Source organism: Trichosurus vulpecula, chromosome 1, assembly GCF_011100635.1.
Source record: "Trichosurus vulpecula isolate mTriVul1 chromosome 1, mTriVul1.pri, whole genome shotgun sequence".
NCBI classification, from domain to species: Eukaryota; Metazoa; Chordata; class Mammalia; order Diprotodontia; family Phalangeridae; genus Trichosurus; species Trichosurus vulpecula.
Window position 1 is genome coordinate 416,095,094 of NC_050573.1, and position 17,426 is coordinate 416,112,519.

A 17,426-nucleotide genomic window follows, 5' to 3' on the forward strand; every position below is an offset into this window, starting at 1 on the left:
TTCTTTGTTTTTCTGCACACAAAACACTCCATCTTTGGTCTTTGTACACAATGCCCAAAGAGATATCTTTGTGTGTATGCGTGTGTGTGTGTATACATGTATGTATGTGTGTACATATATTATGTATGTATAATATAAATGTGTGTCTGTGCATGTGTATTGTGTATGTATAGGTGTATATATACATGTGTATGTATGATGCATTTATGGGAATAATGCATATGCATACACACGTATGTGTGTATGTATAGGTCTCTTCCAATAGAGTGTAAGTTCTTTGAGGGCAAGGACTTTCATGTCTATTGGATGTCTTTGTATCCTTTGAGCCTATCACAGCACCTAGCATTTGATAGGTGCTTAGTTGTTGATTGAGATCTAGCTTTTCCTTATAGATCCAACTTAGGTGCCACCTGCTTCAAGAGTCCTCCCTTTATTCCTTCAGCCAAAAGATTTTTGTGTGTATGTATATATACACATAACTATAAGATTATATTATCCACATATGTTATATCATGTATAATATATGTGATACATAAATAAAAATATACAAATCAAATGCATAAATACAAGATGATGAGAGAGCAGGGCAATAGCAACTAGTGAAGTCAACCTCATCTAACATTTGTTAGCATTTGAAGGTAACATTTAATCTAAACTTTGAAGGAAATTAGGGATTCTAAAAGACTATTCATTCACCTTCAATTCTCCAGCCACCCCTTCAGCCCAAACTTACAGCTGTGGTTGGTTATACATTCCATTTCTGCTTGGGTTTCAGTCAACAAGAGAAAGGTAACTGTTCCTAGGCATGGTTCCCTTATGCACTGTCATCAGTATCTGTTCTGCCATGCATTATTTTGCTTATGAACTTCCAGAAGGCATTGAGAATGCATACTCTTTTTTGTAACTCTTCATAGATCCTCAGATGGTACCTAAGACAGAGTCCATATGGGATAAATGTTAATTAAGGGAAATCCGTGCTGTTGAGTAGATTTTGACTTATGTATGATAGATACAATGTTGAATATTCACTAAATACCTCTTTATTAAGTACCTGATAGAAACTGGAAGAGTTATTAATTGTATCCCCAGAACTTAGCACAGTGACTAGCATATAGGAGCTATTTGATAGGTGTTTATTAAATTGGATTGGAGAAGGTCTTCGATCCAGGAAAACCTGCATTCTGGTCCCACCATTGGCCAGGTGACCCTTGGCAAGTTAGTTAACCTTTTACTGCTCTAAGACTCTCCCAGGTAAGGGTTCTTAACTTGGGGTGTGTGAACTTTAAAAAAAATGATAACTGTATTTCAGCATAATTAATTTATTTTGCAATCCTATGTCTTTTATTTTGCCAACTTTTAAAAACATTAATCTGAGTAGCCTATAAGCTTTATCAGACAGCCAAAGTTATCCATGACCAAAAAAAGTTAAGAACTCTTGTAAGTCTAAGACCATTAGTAGCAGAAAAGGTGCTGATCTGCATTGGTAGAGGAGGTTTCCTCTTCTGGGATTTCTCTATACCAATGAAACTCAGGTCCACTCCTTTTCTGCTGTTCAACACCTACTGATACAATGCACGTATATACTTGCTGTTCATTAGTAGAAAATCACATGGCGATATGTAATACTATTTATTGATCAGAATTATAACTGGTTGAGAAAAGTGATGCTCTCTAGAAATTTGATTAAGTACCTTGTCTTACAGTGGTTGTTGCACATAGTATGTACTTAATAAAGCCTTGTTAATTTCATGATTAGGTGAAAAGGGGTGCTGTGCTGCTTTACATCAGCAAAAAAGTATAGGAATCATTTTGGAAGCAAAAAAGATTTATTATAAATGTTTATTGTCAACAATAGCGATCAAATATGTAAATATAGATATATAAAGATATATCGTAGATAGGGGGCAACATTCTACCCAAAATTCTTAGTCTCCAATAAGGTAGAATCAAATGAATTAACAGACTGCAAATATGCAAAGAAAACATTTTTGATTCTGGGTTCACTTTAGATTTGACAACAATACCTATGATTTTTCCCCCTTTCTTTTCACTCCCAGTCCATATATACACTCGTGCTTCTGATTTAGTTTTGCAATTACCTTGTATATATTTATCATTTTTAATATCTTATAATTTATTCAACCACCATCCAATTTTTGGACACATAGGTCAGATCCAATTTTTTTGCTATCATCAATAGAAAAGCCACAATTTTTTTTTTTCACAGCGAGGTCCTTCCCCTCCCCACCTCCATTTTAAATTACCTTTTTGAGATAAAGTCTTAATACACAACAGGTATAATCATTCTTGTGCTTCTCATTTTGGACTTTTTTTAAAAAGCATAACAAAAGGGTATATATCATAGAATTTAAACATGTAATTGCTTGAAGTACATGTAATTTATAACTATAACATGCTATTTTTCTAACCTTTTATAGCTGTCATTGGTCTTTGAGCTTGAAGACAAGATGTTGAAATACTTCCTGTGGTTATGAATGGCTTCAAAAGATCTTGATATGACCATGCCTCTTTCCAGATCATTATACTCATACTGAAGTATATACAAAGACAAATGTCTATTTGAAGAAACTTTTATGGTTTGAGGTTCTCCTTTACTTACTATCAGAGTCAGCAGCAGAGTGATTCTGCTTCCTGTTTATGAATCTTCTTGGGGGGTCCTACCTACTGATAACTTTGTCATTCTGTATTTAACATGCCTGGGAAAGGATGATTTTGCTGGTCTCAAATACAGTTGCTATTTTTTTCCTAGCTGACTGCACAGTCATTGCTTTCTTGGGTAGCTGAGGGTTGGACAACTGAATAGGAATTTGATTTGCATTTTACTGCATCCTTATGGGCCTGTGAAGATGTCAGTAGGAAAACCCCTAAAGCAAGCTGAATAAATTGACTTATTAGAAGAAATAATTTAAGATGAGCCTTTTAAATATTGTGAGCACTTATCAAATACAGTAATAACTGACCTATAATACCCAGAAGATTCATAAAATTGTTCCTAGGCAAAGACAATGTCATGAGGATAAAGGAGGATGTTTATCCTCATTATAATGGAAGTATCCAATGTGCCCACTCCTTTGTAAGCAAGTTATTTAGGTCAATAGTGGGGAGAAAAAAGTGAGGTTAACCATTTCACACCTTGTATGATTGGATTTGCATCTATCACAAGACCTCCTATGATTTCACTTGCGTTCTATGATTTCAGTAGAAATACTTGAAACCAGAGTATGCTTCATTGGGTAGTAGACGAATGTATCACATCTCTAATACTCCATGATGTGGGTATTTCCTCCAGCTATGGATGCAGATACAACTCATCCGTGCCTGCCCATCCTCTGTCATCCTTGTTTTCTCTTAAGTTTGCCATAGCATGTCTATCCAAGGTATCGACCTTCCTTATATTCACTTCCTCCTGGTCAGGATACACATGGAACATACTGCCTATCTGTTGGTTATTTCTTGCTCTTGCCATGAGACTAACCCCCAACAGTATGTACTTTTTTGGTCCAGATGGACTAACAATATTTCAGACATAAAACTTCATTGGTGAAAAGTCACTTAAATCCTTCAAAGTTATAAACCCTTTGATAAGGGTCAGTGAAATGTAAAGCACTAAAAATATAAGGTTCTTCTAAGGACTTTCTACTCAAAAACATCAAAAGAAAATTTTACTTATTAACATTTATCTGTTTATTAATGTTGCTAAGGTATAAGATAAAATCAGGAACAAGAATTTATATTAAGTACACTTGATATCAATAACTCCTGGTTATTGGAAGGAAGAAAGTTAGCTCCATGATGTCCTGGGTTGGCCCATGTAAACAACAGCCATCTGTTGAAGGCTCTGAGTATCACCAGAGAGAACTGAAAGTTCTCAAGGCTCTTTTAAAAGTCTTGAATAAGAAACCAAGATTCCTTTCTAGTCATCCTTTGATGAATTGGAGAAGGGTACCCAGTTCTTTGTTTGGTACCTAAAATTAGCCCGCTCAGAGTAGTAAGGTAGGTTTCTATGATCTACTATCTTCCTTTCAGTAATTAAAAAGGCAATTGTGGCTTTAAAATAGTGCTCCCTTTCTCTGTAATGCCCCTCTCCCACTCTCAGAGCCATCTCTTCTAACAAAAAAAAATAAAATAGGGTGGGAAACAGTTAATCAAAGTGAATAAATGCATCAAAAATTCTGACAGTAGTGTTTCATAACCATAGTTCCCCATCTCTGCTAAGAAGCAGGAAGAAGTACCTTCTCATATTTCTTTTTGGGGGATCAAACTTGATTATTATAATTTTGCAGTATTCAATTTTCATTACTGTTACTGTTTTCATGGGAAAACTAGGTGATGCAGTAGATAGAATGCCAGACCTGAAGCCAGGAAGACTCATCTTTCTGAATTCAAATCTGGCCTCAGACGCTTACTAGCTTTATGGCCCTGGGCAAGTCACTTAACTGTTTCAGTTTCCTCATCTGTAAAATAAGCCAGAGAAGGAAATGACAAACCATTACAATATCTTTGCCAAAACAAAAAACAAACGAAAAACCCAAACAAAAAATCACACACACAAAAACCCCCAAATGGAGTCACAAATAGTTCAACATGACTGAAACGACTGAACAACAATAACATTGTTTCCATCTACGTTGTTATAGTCTTCATGTATATCGTTTTCTAGGTTTTGCTTGCTTCATTTTGTATCAGTTCATATACGTCTTTATATTCTTCTCTGTATCCATCATATTCATTGTTTCTGACAGAAAGTATATTCCTGTGTCACAATTCATTTAGCCATTCACCAATTGATGGTAATCTCTATTTCTAGTTCTTTTCTACTACAAAAAATATTGGTATGAATAAGGCAAGGCAATAGGCATTTATTAAGTGTTTGGGCATTAATAAACTATATGCTGGGCACTATACTGTGGGCTGGGGATGAAAATACAAGAAAAAAGGAACATAGTTCATACTCTTATTACATTCTAATGGGAAAAGGCAACATATAAAGAGAACTAAGAAGGAGAAGTAAAGAGAAAGTAGAGGAAGGGAGTGGTAGCCAAGTCTGGAGAGAGTAAGAAGCTCAGATGGGAGGGGAATGAACCATTGTTAGCTTGGGCTCTTCCCAAAAGTAGAGGCTTTAGAACAAATTCACCAATGGGACAAGTGGACCTGCATGGAGGAGGTATGTTTCAGGGTAAGCATTATCTCAGCAATAATTTTGACCAATAGCTTAGTGTCTCATTTGACTGGTACAGAGACACTAGATTGCAGTGAGCATTGCCTAGAAAGGTACCCAGGAATGTAAATACTACTTTCTATTGAGGGCCTAACCATACTCTCAATTGCCTGGGCCTCCAACCTTGGTACTGTCTTTGATTCCTCTTTTGCACACCTTACACATGTCCATTCTTTTGCCAAGTCTTAGTATTTCTATCTTCAGAACATCTCATATATAGCCCCTTCTCTTCAATTCACATAGCCACTATTCTGGTTCAGGTTCTCCTCACCTCACACTTGAACATCTGCAGTAGTCTTCTGGTTCATCTCTCTGACTCTTCACTGACCTATTGAAAGAGACATCCCCCATCCCCTTCCCTCTGAGATTTTCCTCTTTCTACTCTATATAAACCATAGTTGTTTTCATGGTATTTTCCCTATTATAACATGAGTTCCTTTAGGGCAAGGACTCCTTTTCCCTTTCTGTGTCCCCAATAGTCAGCAAAGTTTCTAACACATAGAAAACGCTCAATAAATATTTGTTGACTGACATACTGAAGTAGGCTGTGAACATTGAGGGGCCCCCCTTAATGATAGAGTAGGTTCAGTTTTTTTAATTAGTTCCTGAATAACTTTAAAATATTATGCTAGGTTTCTGGGAAACTTCTACCTCTACATAGTCAGAGTAACCATCTGTCCATCCATCTATCCTATTCATTAACACATTAATTTTAAAAGGCATTTATTGAGCTCTTATTTTAAGCTAGAGCTGTGCTAGGCTTGGTTGAGGTATAAGAGGAACATAAGTAATCAGAGAAATAAGATAAAAACATTAAATAGTATGTGTCAATAGTATTGTGACGAAATGAGTATTGTAAATAATAAGAATTATTAGAGATCAGAGAAGAGGGAGATGAGCAGGGCCTAAAGTGCTTGGAAAAAAAACTTACATTAAAACTTAGTAAAAGAATGCTCTGGAAATCCTGAGATCTTATGGAAAAAATATTAAGTCAGTTTATTTCCATTTGTTCTTCCAGCTTCTATGAATTTACTGTGAGAAATATATTGTTAAAAAGATTAATCAGTGGAGTAGTACACATAGATTACTAGACAACTACACAAATGTGCTATTTTGAAAGAGCTGGGTTTCTTTTTTTTTCCATGTAGAAGGAATTTAGGAAAAAAAGAAAAGTGGAAAAATAGAAAGTGAATCCTAAGATGGTGTTTTTTGTATTTCTTCCAGTAAGAGTTGAGCTTTGAGTCCTTGTCCAAAATTCCTTCTGCCATATTTCACTGTCTCCTTCAGCCGTGTGGAGACTAACAAGCTGCCAAATGGCTGCTCACTATTGAGAATCATTAAGGAAAACAAAATCATTGAATTTTGGGGACACTTGTCATAATAAATGGATTTAAGAAACATTTACAGTGGGTGTTTTGAGCTTTTGTAGTGGACATGATAGAGTTGGGTAGTTCTAAGATTCCTTAGCTTATCATTGACTTAACTTTTTGGTCTTCTCTCCCAGGATTCCTTAAATACCTTGTGTTCCAGCTGAACTGGAATATTCTTCATTCTCCAGATGTGTCCAGTGACATTCTTAGAACAAGAACTGTCTTTTTCATACCTCTATGGTTTGTTCATGCTATTCTCTCTGTCTAAAATGGTAGCTCCACCTATGAAATTCTTACCTGTTCTTCCAGGCCCAGATAAAATTGTCCCCTGTTTTAGGAAGGAAGTCTTCCCTTCCTTGAGTGCTTACCTTGCTTTCATATTCTACTTTGCATCATGCCCTGAAATTGAAGCCCCTAAGAATGCAGAGACTGCGTCTATTTTTCAATGCATTTTCTTAGCACAGCTGCTTCCTCATACCTGGAAATTAAAAAAAAAAAGAAAGAGAGAGAATGGATTTTGAAATTACCCAACAACATAAATGTGTAAGAAAGGTGTTAACGGAGTGCTTTGGGCTGGCTGAGGAGAAAGAAAAAAAACATTACCAATTAAGGAAAGTTCTGGGAAAGGTTTGTTGGAGGAAATGGCATTTAAGTTACTTTTCAGTCCAGGCTTAAGAGGTGGAAAGAAGATATTTCAGCCAATCAGCAATTGGCAAGTGTATGACCCCTCTATGCTTTTTTCTACTGAGACCTGCTCTGGGAGAAGAGCATCTGGTGATAAGGGAGGCTCAAAGCTAGCAGAGTCTGCACCAGGCTCTGTGCTACCTGAGGCCAACTCCAACTTCCTCTATATTAGCTCTAGCTGTGGTTCCAGCCTTGCCTCAGCACCAGCAGCAGTGACCTTGAACTCAAATTGAAATGGTAGCCACTGAACCATACATAAGGATACCTGTAGGCTACATCTTGACTTGAAAAACCACAGATTAAAAACAATCTACATTTTATTGTACCTTTACTTATTTTGTTAAATATTTTCCAATTACATTTAATCTTACAAGTGTTGTAGGTTGTGTGTTTGACACCTATAGGAACTTCCACTTCTAAATACAGCAGATTGTTTCTTTCATCTGATTTTTAAGGGGAAAATAAAGGTTTAATAATAAACATAGCAATAAAAATGGATGAGTACTTAAAAAATTAGGCCAATTGTGGAAATTTGGGAGCTAGTGAGGAGAGAGAAAAGGCGTGTGTGAACACACATTTTTGGGGCCTGATGTATTCATAAGATATTGTTGATAAAGACTTAAAGCCCAATAAGGACTTTAAAACCATCTGCTGAAGTGAGGATTATGTCCTTGTGGCCCTTGCCCAGCAGGCTGAATAAAGTTACAAACAAATCTCTGAACTACTTAGTGCCTTCATTTATTCAGCTATAGTTTGAGGAGACTGGACCAAATGAGCCCTAAGGTACCTCACTGCTCCAACATTCTTGGACTTCTGCACATGGGTTTCCATCAAAGATCTAATATTAGATATCTTAACAATTATACCTGCGAGAGAGATATTTAGTCTAGGAATAAACAATACTTGTTGGAAAGCCAGGAAGGTTTTCATTAGATTTATTTTACTTTTACCCTTGCTGAATATATGGGAATCTCCCTTAATGGAGTACAGGGACTCAGTCAAATGTGAGCCCTTTTATGGCACTCCCAATTCGAATTTCCTGCCTTGCTCTCCATTGGCCAGATACAAACTCCTGAACTGCCCACCTCATGCCCCCCTCACACAGCTGGTTAATATGTGTACAAGCTTCTAACCTTTCACCTGATTGGAAGCCTGGTTCTGCTAGATCACAGTTCTGATTAGAACCAGTCACTTCTAATTTACATTCTGCTATCACTCAAAACTAAGAGAAGTACTTTTAATCCTGTGGAAACAAAAGTCCTCCTATTGTTTCCCACATACCAATAATAATATCTAGTAGCTTCTTTTCAAGTTCTGTAAGTACATATAAGGTTTATCAATCTGCCTAATATTATTTTTTATATTAAATTTTATTTTCAGTTTTGAATTCTTTTCTTCCCTCCTCTGCCTCCCCTACCCATTGAGAAAGCCAGAAAAACAAATTACAAAATTATGAAGGTGAAGTCATGCAAAACAAATTATTGCATTAGTCATCCCCCACCCCTAAAGAAAAAGAAAAAAGAAAGAAAATATCCTTTAATTTGTACTATGAGTCTATCAGTTTTCTATCTGGAGGTAGATAACATGTTTCATCATGAGTTTTTGGTGTTGTGGTAGATCATTGTGTTGATCAGAGTTATCAAGTCTTTCAAACTTCATTATCTTTATAATATTATTATTATTATTATTATATGAATTGTTCTCCTGGTTCTTTTCACTTAACTTGAATCATTTCATGCAAGTCTACCCGTGAACCCTTATTATTAGAAGTACCATTAGAGTGTCTGTTCTTAACCTTTGGAGGACACATTAATCAATATCCTTAGTTTCTTTGGTGTCTAATGGACTAAACCACTGGAATGACCCATTATGGAGAAATCCATGTTCTTATGTTATCCATTTACAAGGAGGAGTTATATGGGTTCCCCACCCCCATATTCCCTTTCTTCTGTATTTCATTCAATTTGGACAATTAAATGAAACCAGCAAAATCCTTCCTTTCTCCCAACCCTAGTGCCAAGGTGTTTTCCCTTTAGAGCTATCTCAGAAAAATGGTTTCAATGTAGTATAGAATTAATTCTACAAATAGAAACTTAAAACCACTAAATTTCCCAAAGCCATCAAAGCTGGCAGCCTGACCTCTCAGACACCTAGAAGAGAAGCTAAGTGTCCTAAGGACTGGAAGTAATTTAAGCACCTCCTCAAGTACCAAGTTAAGAATGAGGAAAAAAAATATTCATAACAAGTTTCTAGGAAACTTACTCTCTTTGGAATTCAAGAGGGAAATAATATTCTAATCAAGATAATAATATAGTACTATTTTTGTTACTAAAAATGTCTGTACTCCAGAAGTCATTGGCTGTAAGAAAATTATCATTTTTATTTTTAATTTCTGGATACAGCAAGTTATATTGAAATCCACAGGAGTACTTTGGCTTTGTTATATTTAAGAAGCAGTGTACACACACACACACACACACACACACTCTCACACTCACACCATGTGGTTTGTTGATCTTTGCAAAGATCTTTACAACTATTTACATTTAATCACAAATAGACTTATTACAAGGCAGCCAGTGGGGTCTATTCTGTTTTCTTTATTGAACTTCAGCTATTACAACTTTAGAAAAAGCTTTCTATACTTCCTTCCTCTTCATTCATTTTTCAAACCCTTCTAATCTTTCTTTCAGCTTTACCACTTAACTGAAAGTGTTTTCTTCAAGTTACAGATAATACCTTTGTTGTGGTGATATTCTGGTTTTTTTTTTACAGTCATCATATAGTTTATTTAGAAGCAGTCAAATGACAGTGGCACATGGGGCCTGGAATCAGGGAGACTTGATTTCAGATCCAGCCCCATATCCTTATTATCCGTGTGACCCTGGACAAGTCATTTAAGCTATGTTTGCCTCAGTTTCCTCATCTGTAAAATGGGTATAATAATAGCACCCACCTCCCAGGGCTGTTTTGAGGATCAGATGAAATAATATTTGTAAAGGGCTTAGAACAGTGCCTGGCACATAGTAGGCACTATATCCACATATAGATTTTTGTTGTTGTTCAGTCATTTCAATCATGTCCACCTCTTCATGATACCATTTGGTGTTTTCTTGACAAAGATATTGGAGTGGTTTGCCATTTTCTTCTCCAGCTTATTTTACAGGTGAGGAAATTGAGGCAAACAGAGTTAAATGACTTGCCCAGGGTCAAATAGCTAGTAAGTGTTTGAGGCCAGATTTGACTTCAGGCTTGGCACACTATTTACTGTTCTACCTAGCTGCCCTTTACATTAAATATATACATAAAATAAATATATGTACCTACATATATTATAGAGATAAAGTATAAATAGACACATACAAATAAATCATGCCTATATATGTATATATTTAACATGGTAGTAGCAAAATTTCCATTTGTCTGAATCCCCTACTGAACTTCCATCTGCCTCCTGTGTACTTTATAAATGCTTCATTAACATTTTTCTTTTCCTTTCTTTTGCCTACTTATCACTACCTCCTTCCTCCCCCCAATTCTCCTTTCCACAAAGAAAAAAGCCATTGATTTCAACAAATAAGTATAGTTAAGCAAAACAAATTTGAGTTGTATTGGTTGTGTCTGAAAATGTATATCTTGTCCTGCCCTTACAGTCCATCACCTCTGTGTCAGGAGATGGGAGAAATGCTTCATCAGCAGTCTTTTGGAGTCTGGATTAGTTACTGCACTGATGAGTGTTCTTAACTTTTCATGACTCTTGTAAAAGGTTGCCTCTAAGGTTTGTCACATCATTATATCAAGCTCTCTTTGCGTCCTTATTCGCTGGTACAGCAAGGCAAATCAGGCAGCTCTCTGGGACTGTCTGGTAGCAAATAAATCACAGGCTCAATACTAAAAAGCAAAAAAGAATGAGAGGCAGCTTAGTGGAGGGGGTAGATAGCTAAAACAGCCTGAAGTCCCTAAGACTTGGGTTCAAATCTTGCCTTTGACACAGAAAATATGTGACCCTGGTCAAGTTATGTTACTATTTCTCAATGACCCTAGGCAACTATGTGAAAGCCTAAGTTACAAATGAATTGCTGATCTGCATGGTTGACAGAGGTTCCCAGCCAGAAAGTTCCCCACATTGATGAATCATAAGCCTGGCATGCCTTTCCTCCCCCGAAACAAACAAAAACCTGAATATGCAATTGCTGACCCATTGGAGGATAAAGAAGGATTGCTTTTTGAGGTTATTCACTTAAGGTAGTGAATACTGGTGAGGAAGAAATTGTGTTTTTCTAATTAACTTTTATAGTTGTGTATTTTGAAAAAATTTGCCACAAAATTCTACCAATATTTGCAATTATAGCAACATATTTCTTTTCCTCTTAATAGCCCTTCTAAATTATTGTGCTGCATACAACATTGGTCTCCTGGAAGCAAAAATATTCGATGGTCCTTCAACTGAGCAATTTGGATATGCAGTACAACAGTTTGCAAATACCAATGGCAACTGGTAAGAAAATTTTAATTATTTTGTGATTGCAACTAAAAAATACAGATAAATGTCCTCATTCATATATGTAGTTTATTGAGATTGTTACCCTTCCATTTCTGTTTTACTTAAATCATTGACTCATTTCAGTAAATACGTATGATATAAATTTTGAACAACCACAGTATTTCTTTTGTGGGTTAAAAAAAGTCCCATTAACAGGAAAGTTTAAATATTGACTTAGCAGATGGGATAATGTATGTAAAGTGTTGTGCAGATATTAAAGCCTGTGTAAATATGAGCCGTTTAATGTTTGATATCAAAATAATGAGGCAGTGTAATGCCATTGACATTTTTAAAAAGAGAATCCTCTAAAGATTGCAATGTACGTTTGTAATAATTAAAATATTTCACCACTTGAAGGGTAGGGATAATGTGTATATTATGAAGTTTCCTATTTCTTCTTCTGACAGTTGATGTTCTAATGACACCTTAAGATTTTTTTTATCTGACCATTGAAAAGAAAGCATTGAGAGGTAGTATTCCCAGAATGCTGAGTCCAGTCGGTCCTTTTGTGTATGGTAGAATTCTAACTGGTGGGAGGCACCTAGTGGTACAGTGGATAAAGCACTGGGTCTAGAGTCAGGAAGACCAGTGTTCACATATGGTCTCAGACACTTACGAGCTTTGTGACCCTGATCAAGTCACTTTACCTCTGCTTCCCTCAGTTTTCTCAACTGTAAATTGGAATTAACAGTACTTACCTCACAGGGTTGTTATGAGGATCAAATGAGATAGTACTTGTAAAAAATGCTTAGTACAATGTCTGGCACATAGTAGGTGCCATATAAATGCTCCTTTCTTTCCCCTTTCCTCTTCAGATTCCCTCTGTATAGACTTACTTATGTTCTTCATTTACCATCTTCACTCACAGCGTGCCTTGCTCAATCACAATTTTGGAGTGAATGGCAGAGACCAGTGGTATAAATCTAAGTTCTAATGTATCCATGCAAAATATTGCAAAGAGGGCCCCCCTCTTCCAGTGAACCACAAAGTTTCTTCCTGTGCTCTAAGTGTGTAGGAGCATCTTTGGTTGAGGGTTATATAAAGAAAACAAGGGCCTTTCTCCTTGTTATAGCAAACAGCTTAATAGGAAAGGACAGGGAGTCTCTTTTATCCCTCTGCCCTTTAGAAAATATAATATACCATTGTAACGATTGTTGGGTATGAAAAATCATTTGAATTGGAAGAACAAAATACCACCCTACTGGCTCTTTTACAACAAGGTATTTCCCACCCATATATTAAGATCATTCTACATTTCTTAAAAGATGTAACAAAAGAAATAATCCTATTTAGGATTCTCCTTGTTAATAAACATCAGGCAAGGCATAAAACAGGGAGATATAGTCTCACCAAAGGGGTGGCACAGTAGATACAGCTCTGGCCCTGGAGCCAGGAGGACATGATTTCAAATCTGACCTCAGACACTTACTGTGTGACCCTGGGCAAGTCACTAAACCCTGTTTGCTTCTGTTTTCTTCTCTATAAAATGAACTGGAGAAGGAAATGACAAACTACTCCAGAATCTTTGCCAAGAAAACCACAAGTGAGGTCACAAAGAGTCAGATCTAACTAAATGACTAAGCAACAATAACAAGACACTCACCAAGCATTCTCAAGCCCCAGAATAATGCAGAGCCTTCTAGAAAAGATCTGTCATCTTTCAGAGGAGTTTGGCCTGACATCCACACAGAAAATCCTAAATGGATAAAGAATTCGTCTATTGCTTAGATTTCAATATTCATCTAAATACTCTATAGAGCTTTTTCAACAACAACTATATATCTTGTAGATATATATGTCTTGAATAGAGTAGAGGTAGATAATGAGCCCGGCCCAGAGTGGAAAAGAAGGAGGAGAATGGCTAGAATTGCTTTTGGGAAATTATAAAACACTTTTATTGACACTTCCCCCTTCCCCCAAGCTTCTCTTAACAGCACAAGCCCATCTTTTTAATACAAACATTTTAGAGGTGCATGTTGCTATATGCCAGTGAGATCTGGAACATCTGTGTTTCTGAGGAACTAAAAATGAGCAGTAGGACAATAGAAAGGTGTGTAGTGGGTGTGAGCAGTTGTAATGCATTAAAACCAACAAGTGACCCTGAAGAGCAGGAGAAAAGGATGTTGACAAGGAACTGTAAGACAAAAAGAGAAGAAGACAGGTGAATGAATGGCCAGAGAACTCTGCTGGTACTCTCCTGAGGTCAAGAGGAATCAAGGAAGGCCTGTAGACAGTAAACGGTTGGATCCTCTGGGGTGAACTTCTGAGAACTCATGGATGAGATGCACAGGATAGGCAGTCAGGGATGAATTTGCAATCTGCATCATTGAAGAGAACTCTCAAATTAATTAGATCACAGATTAATCTGAGTATTGAGAGTTCTGTACAGGTGGAAATACATAGCCCCATTTAGTGGCTTACATTTTCAATTTAAAAATCCTGAAAGCCATTTATGTAAGATTTCCATGGAATCTACTGATTTGAAATGGAAAGTAGATGCCCTAATATTATGGTTAGGGAGTAGGATTGAAAGGATCATTCACTTGTTGAAGTTAACTCTGCTTTAAATAGTGGATTCTTTGACTGTAATGCCAGTTCAATTATAATGACATTGCCTGCTCAACATTCTTGAAAGTTTACATCTTGCAGTGGAAAGGTCTAGTTTTGGGATTAGAAGTAAAAGTAATCACACTTTCATGCGGTTGTTAAAATCCGCGAAAACACCACGAAGTATGGATTAATTAATAGTGTTGCATCAACTTGTAATCCACACAAAACCTGGCTTAGTTATTATAGAGATGACCTCTATTATCAAGCCTTATTCATGAAAAATTTTTCAAATGATCAAGCTTAGAATTCAATTTACCTTGAAGACCAGTGACCTTCTTCACTAACAAGGATCCTATTATAGTAAAACTTCGTTTTTGGAATTTGGGCTCATTTGACCAGAGCTTTGCTGAAAGTTGCCTTTATGTTATAAACAAGAAAAGAGTTTGCTAAGCAAATTGGTAGTGTAAATGAGATAGCAAGGGATGTGCTCGATTTCCCAACAAAGAATAGAGGAGGAAGAATGGTATAGTTGAAGGAGTACTAGGCTCTTTCATTCTGTCTAGAAGGGACTCAAAAACTATCTAGTCCAACCCGCTTATTTGGAAAATTAAGAAACTGAAGCCAAATAGGTTAAGTAACTTCCCTTAAGGTCACACAGCTAGTTGCTGTCACAATTGAGATATGAACTCAAGATCATTAACTGTAGGTAGATACAGTGCCTTTTCCACTGGAGGAAGAATATATTTGAGAATAAATGTGATGTAAAACAAGAAGCATATATGTAAAATGTGATGAGTAGCCCATTAAGAGGAAAGTTCTTTGTAAAATTACATGACATTATTGAAGCAGAGCATGGGGTATATTCTTAAACATGGTAGGTTCATGGTTGAATATCAATCAACAAGCATTTATTAATCACTTACTATGTTCCAGGTACTGTGCTAAATTCTGGGGAGGCAAAAATAGTCCCCTGCCCTCAAGGTACCTACATTCTGGTGGAGGAGACAACATGTACATTAATAATAGGTAGACCTGAGAAACAATATCCTCAAGTTCATATTTTGAGTAAAAAAGGATACCAGATAAATTGGGGAGGTCAGAATAGACCTTGTGGAGGTGGCACATGGATTGAGTCTTTAGGGAAGCTAGGATTTCTGCAAGGAAGAGGTAAACAGAGAGTACACATGAGGCATGGAGAATAGGCTGTGCAAAGGCACCAAGATGGGAGATCATTCATGAGGGTCCTTCCTCTGAATGTATACTGTCGCTGTCTTCATTCTGAGTCTGTTTCTGGAAGTGGATAAAAGATTTCATCATAAGTCCTCTGGAGTCACTTTGGAAACATGCACTTATCTGATAGAGAAATGCATAATCCCAACTCCTTTCCGAGTTCAGTAAATGGGATTCTGTTCCTTGGTCCTAGCAGTATTGAATCTTGACTAAATATAATTGGTTCAAAATGGGTTTTTGTGCCTATTCAACCACACTATATCATTTATATAGTAACACAGGTCTGTTATATACAGTTGAGAAAAATTGATATTGAGAGAACCCTCATCCTCTTGAAAATATTATAATAACTGAATTCAATGATAATAGAAAGACAAGAAGAATGTTTTGTCATTGTTCTAGGACTTTAATACTATCATTTGAACTTCAGGAGACTGGATTTTGAATATTGAGCTTTTCTTGTATTTTTTTTTAATTTAAAATATATTGACATCTTTTTGTTTTGTTTTTAATATCACTTTTATTTCTGAATATATCCCTCCCCTTCTCAGTAAGCTATCTCTTATAACAAAGAATAAAAAAAAGAAGAAATAAAAAGAATTTCACCAAAACTAAACAACCAATCAAACAAACGTGATGGTATATACCATGTTCATTCACACTCAGAGTTCGCCGCCTTAGCAAGGAAGGTTTTTTTTCTCCTGTTTATAAGATATGAAATTAACTGCCAAAATATTCATTTGAGTGTATAAATACTATACCAAATATGTTTCATATTTATGTCCTTTCTACCTATCCCCATTCTCCACTGGAAGATAACAACAGCTGTTTCACCCCCACCCACTTAGGCAATAGATAAATATATCTGAGTGCTAGTAGATGGTACTAAAAAAAAGTAAGCTCCTTTGTCCAAAGTTGATGGCATTAAGAAAAAAAAGAAACACTTTATACATCATGCAGAACTGACTTGCCTATATTTGCAGCTGCATGACAAGAATGTAACCAAACGACTTCTAGTTTTCCTCCTCCTAGTTGAAAGTAAACAGCAAAAAAATAAAAATCAACCAAAGAATCTTCTTCCTCCTTAGCCTCCTCTCTTTATACTCACCCTCTCAACCTCCCCCTGCCCCCAGGCCTTTTTCAGTCAGCGTCCTCTTGTTGTCTTCCTTCTCCTCTACCTTATTTATCAAAACAGGAAGACATCTGGGACCACTAAACCTAGTTTGAATGGCTACTTTCGTTGACCCTCAGTCACATCGTTGCTATCTAAATTATGCATTTAAATGTCATACCTTTTATCTAATTGTGAAATGAAAGGCTTTTTCCATTATTCAAGGAATTTTAACCATCAGTAAGCAAGTGGGAAGACTTTTTTTAAGGCATCATTGGCCTATTAGTCTGACCTGAAACACAAACCTGAATTTTCAAGATCTTTTAAGGTGGCCTGGAGGAGAATAGGGCAAAAAAGATGGTTAATGATCCTTGCTGTGTGTTTTCTTTTGAGGAGAAGGAGATTAATATTGTAACTTAGGCTTCTGGGATAGTCTAGGTCAGGGGTGGAGAACCTTTGGCCTCAAGGCCCCATGTGGCCGTCTAGGTCCTCAAGTGTGTCCCTTTGACTGAATCCAAACTTCACAGAATGATCCTCAGGTGTGGTCAGATCTTCCTCCTGGTCTTCTTCCTTACTCTGTCCTGTTATTTCCACTCATGCTGCTAGTCGCCTCATGTAGGCCCTGATCACCTCATGTAGAATACCAGTTAGAGAGGACTTCAGAAGCCACCTAGGCTAAACTGTACCTGAACAAGAATA

General features: G+C 36.6%; 1 protein-coding gene across 1 annotated transcript in view; it reads left to right on the forward strand.

Annotated features, from left to right (window-relative positions):
- Window positions 1–17,426, forward strand: part of ITGA2 (integrin subunit alpha 2) — a 147,897-nt gene that overhangs the window by 12,884 nt on the left and 117,587 nt on the right. Inside the window, exon 2 of the mRNA XM_036761894.1 lies at window positions 11,671–11,791. Coding sequence (XP_036617789.1) covers window positions 11,671–11,791 — 121 coding nt within the window. The remainder of the gene's footprint in view (window positions 1–11,670; window positions 11,792–17,426) is intronic.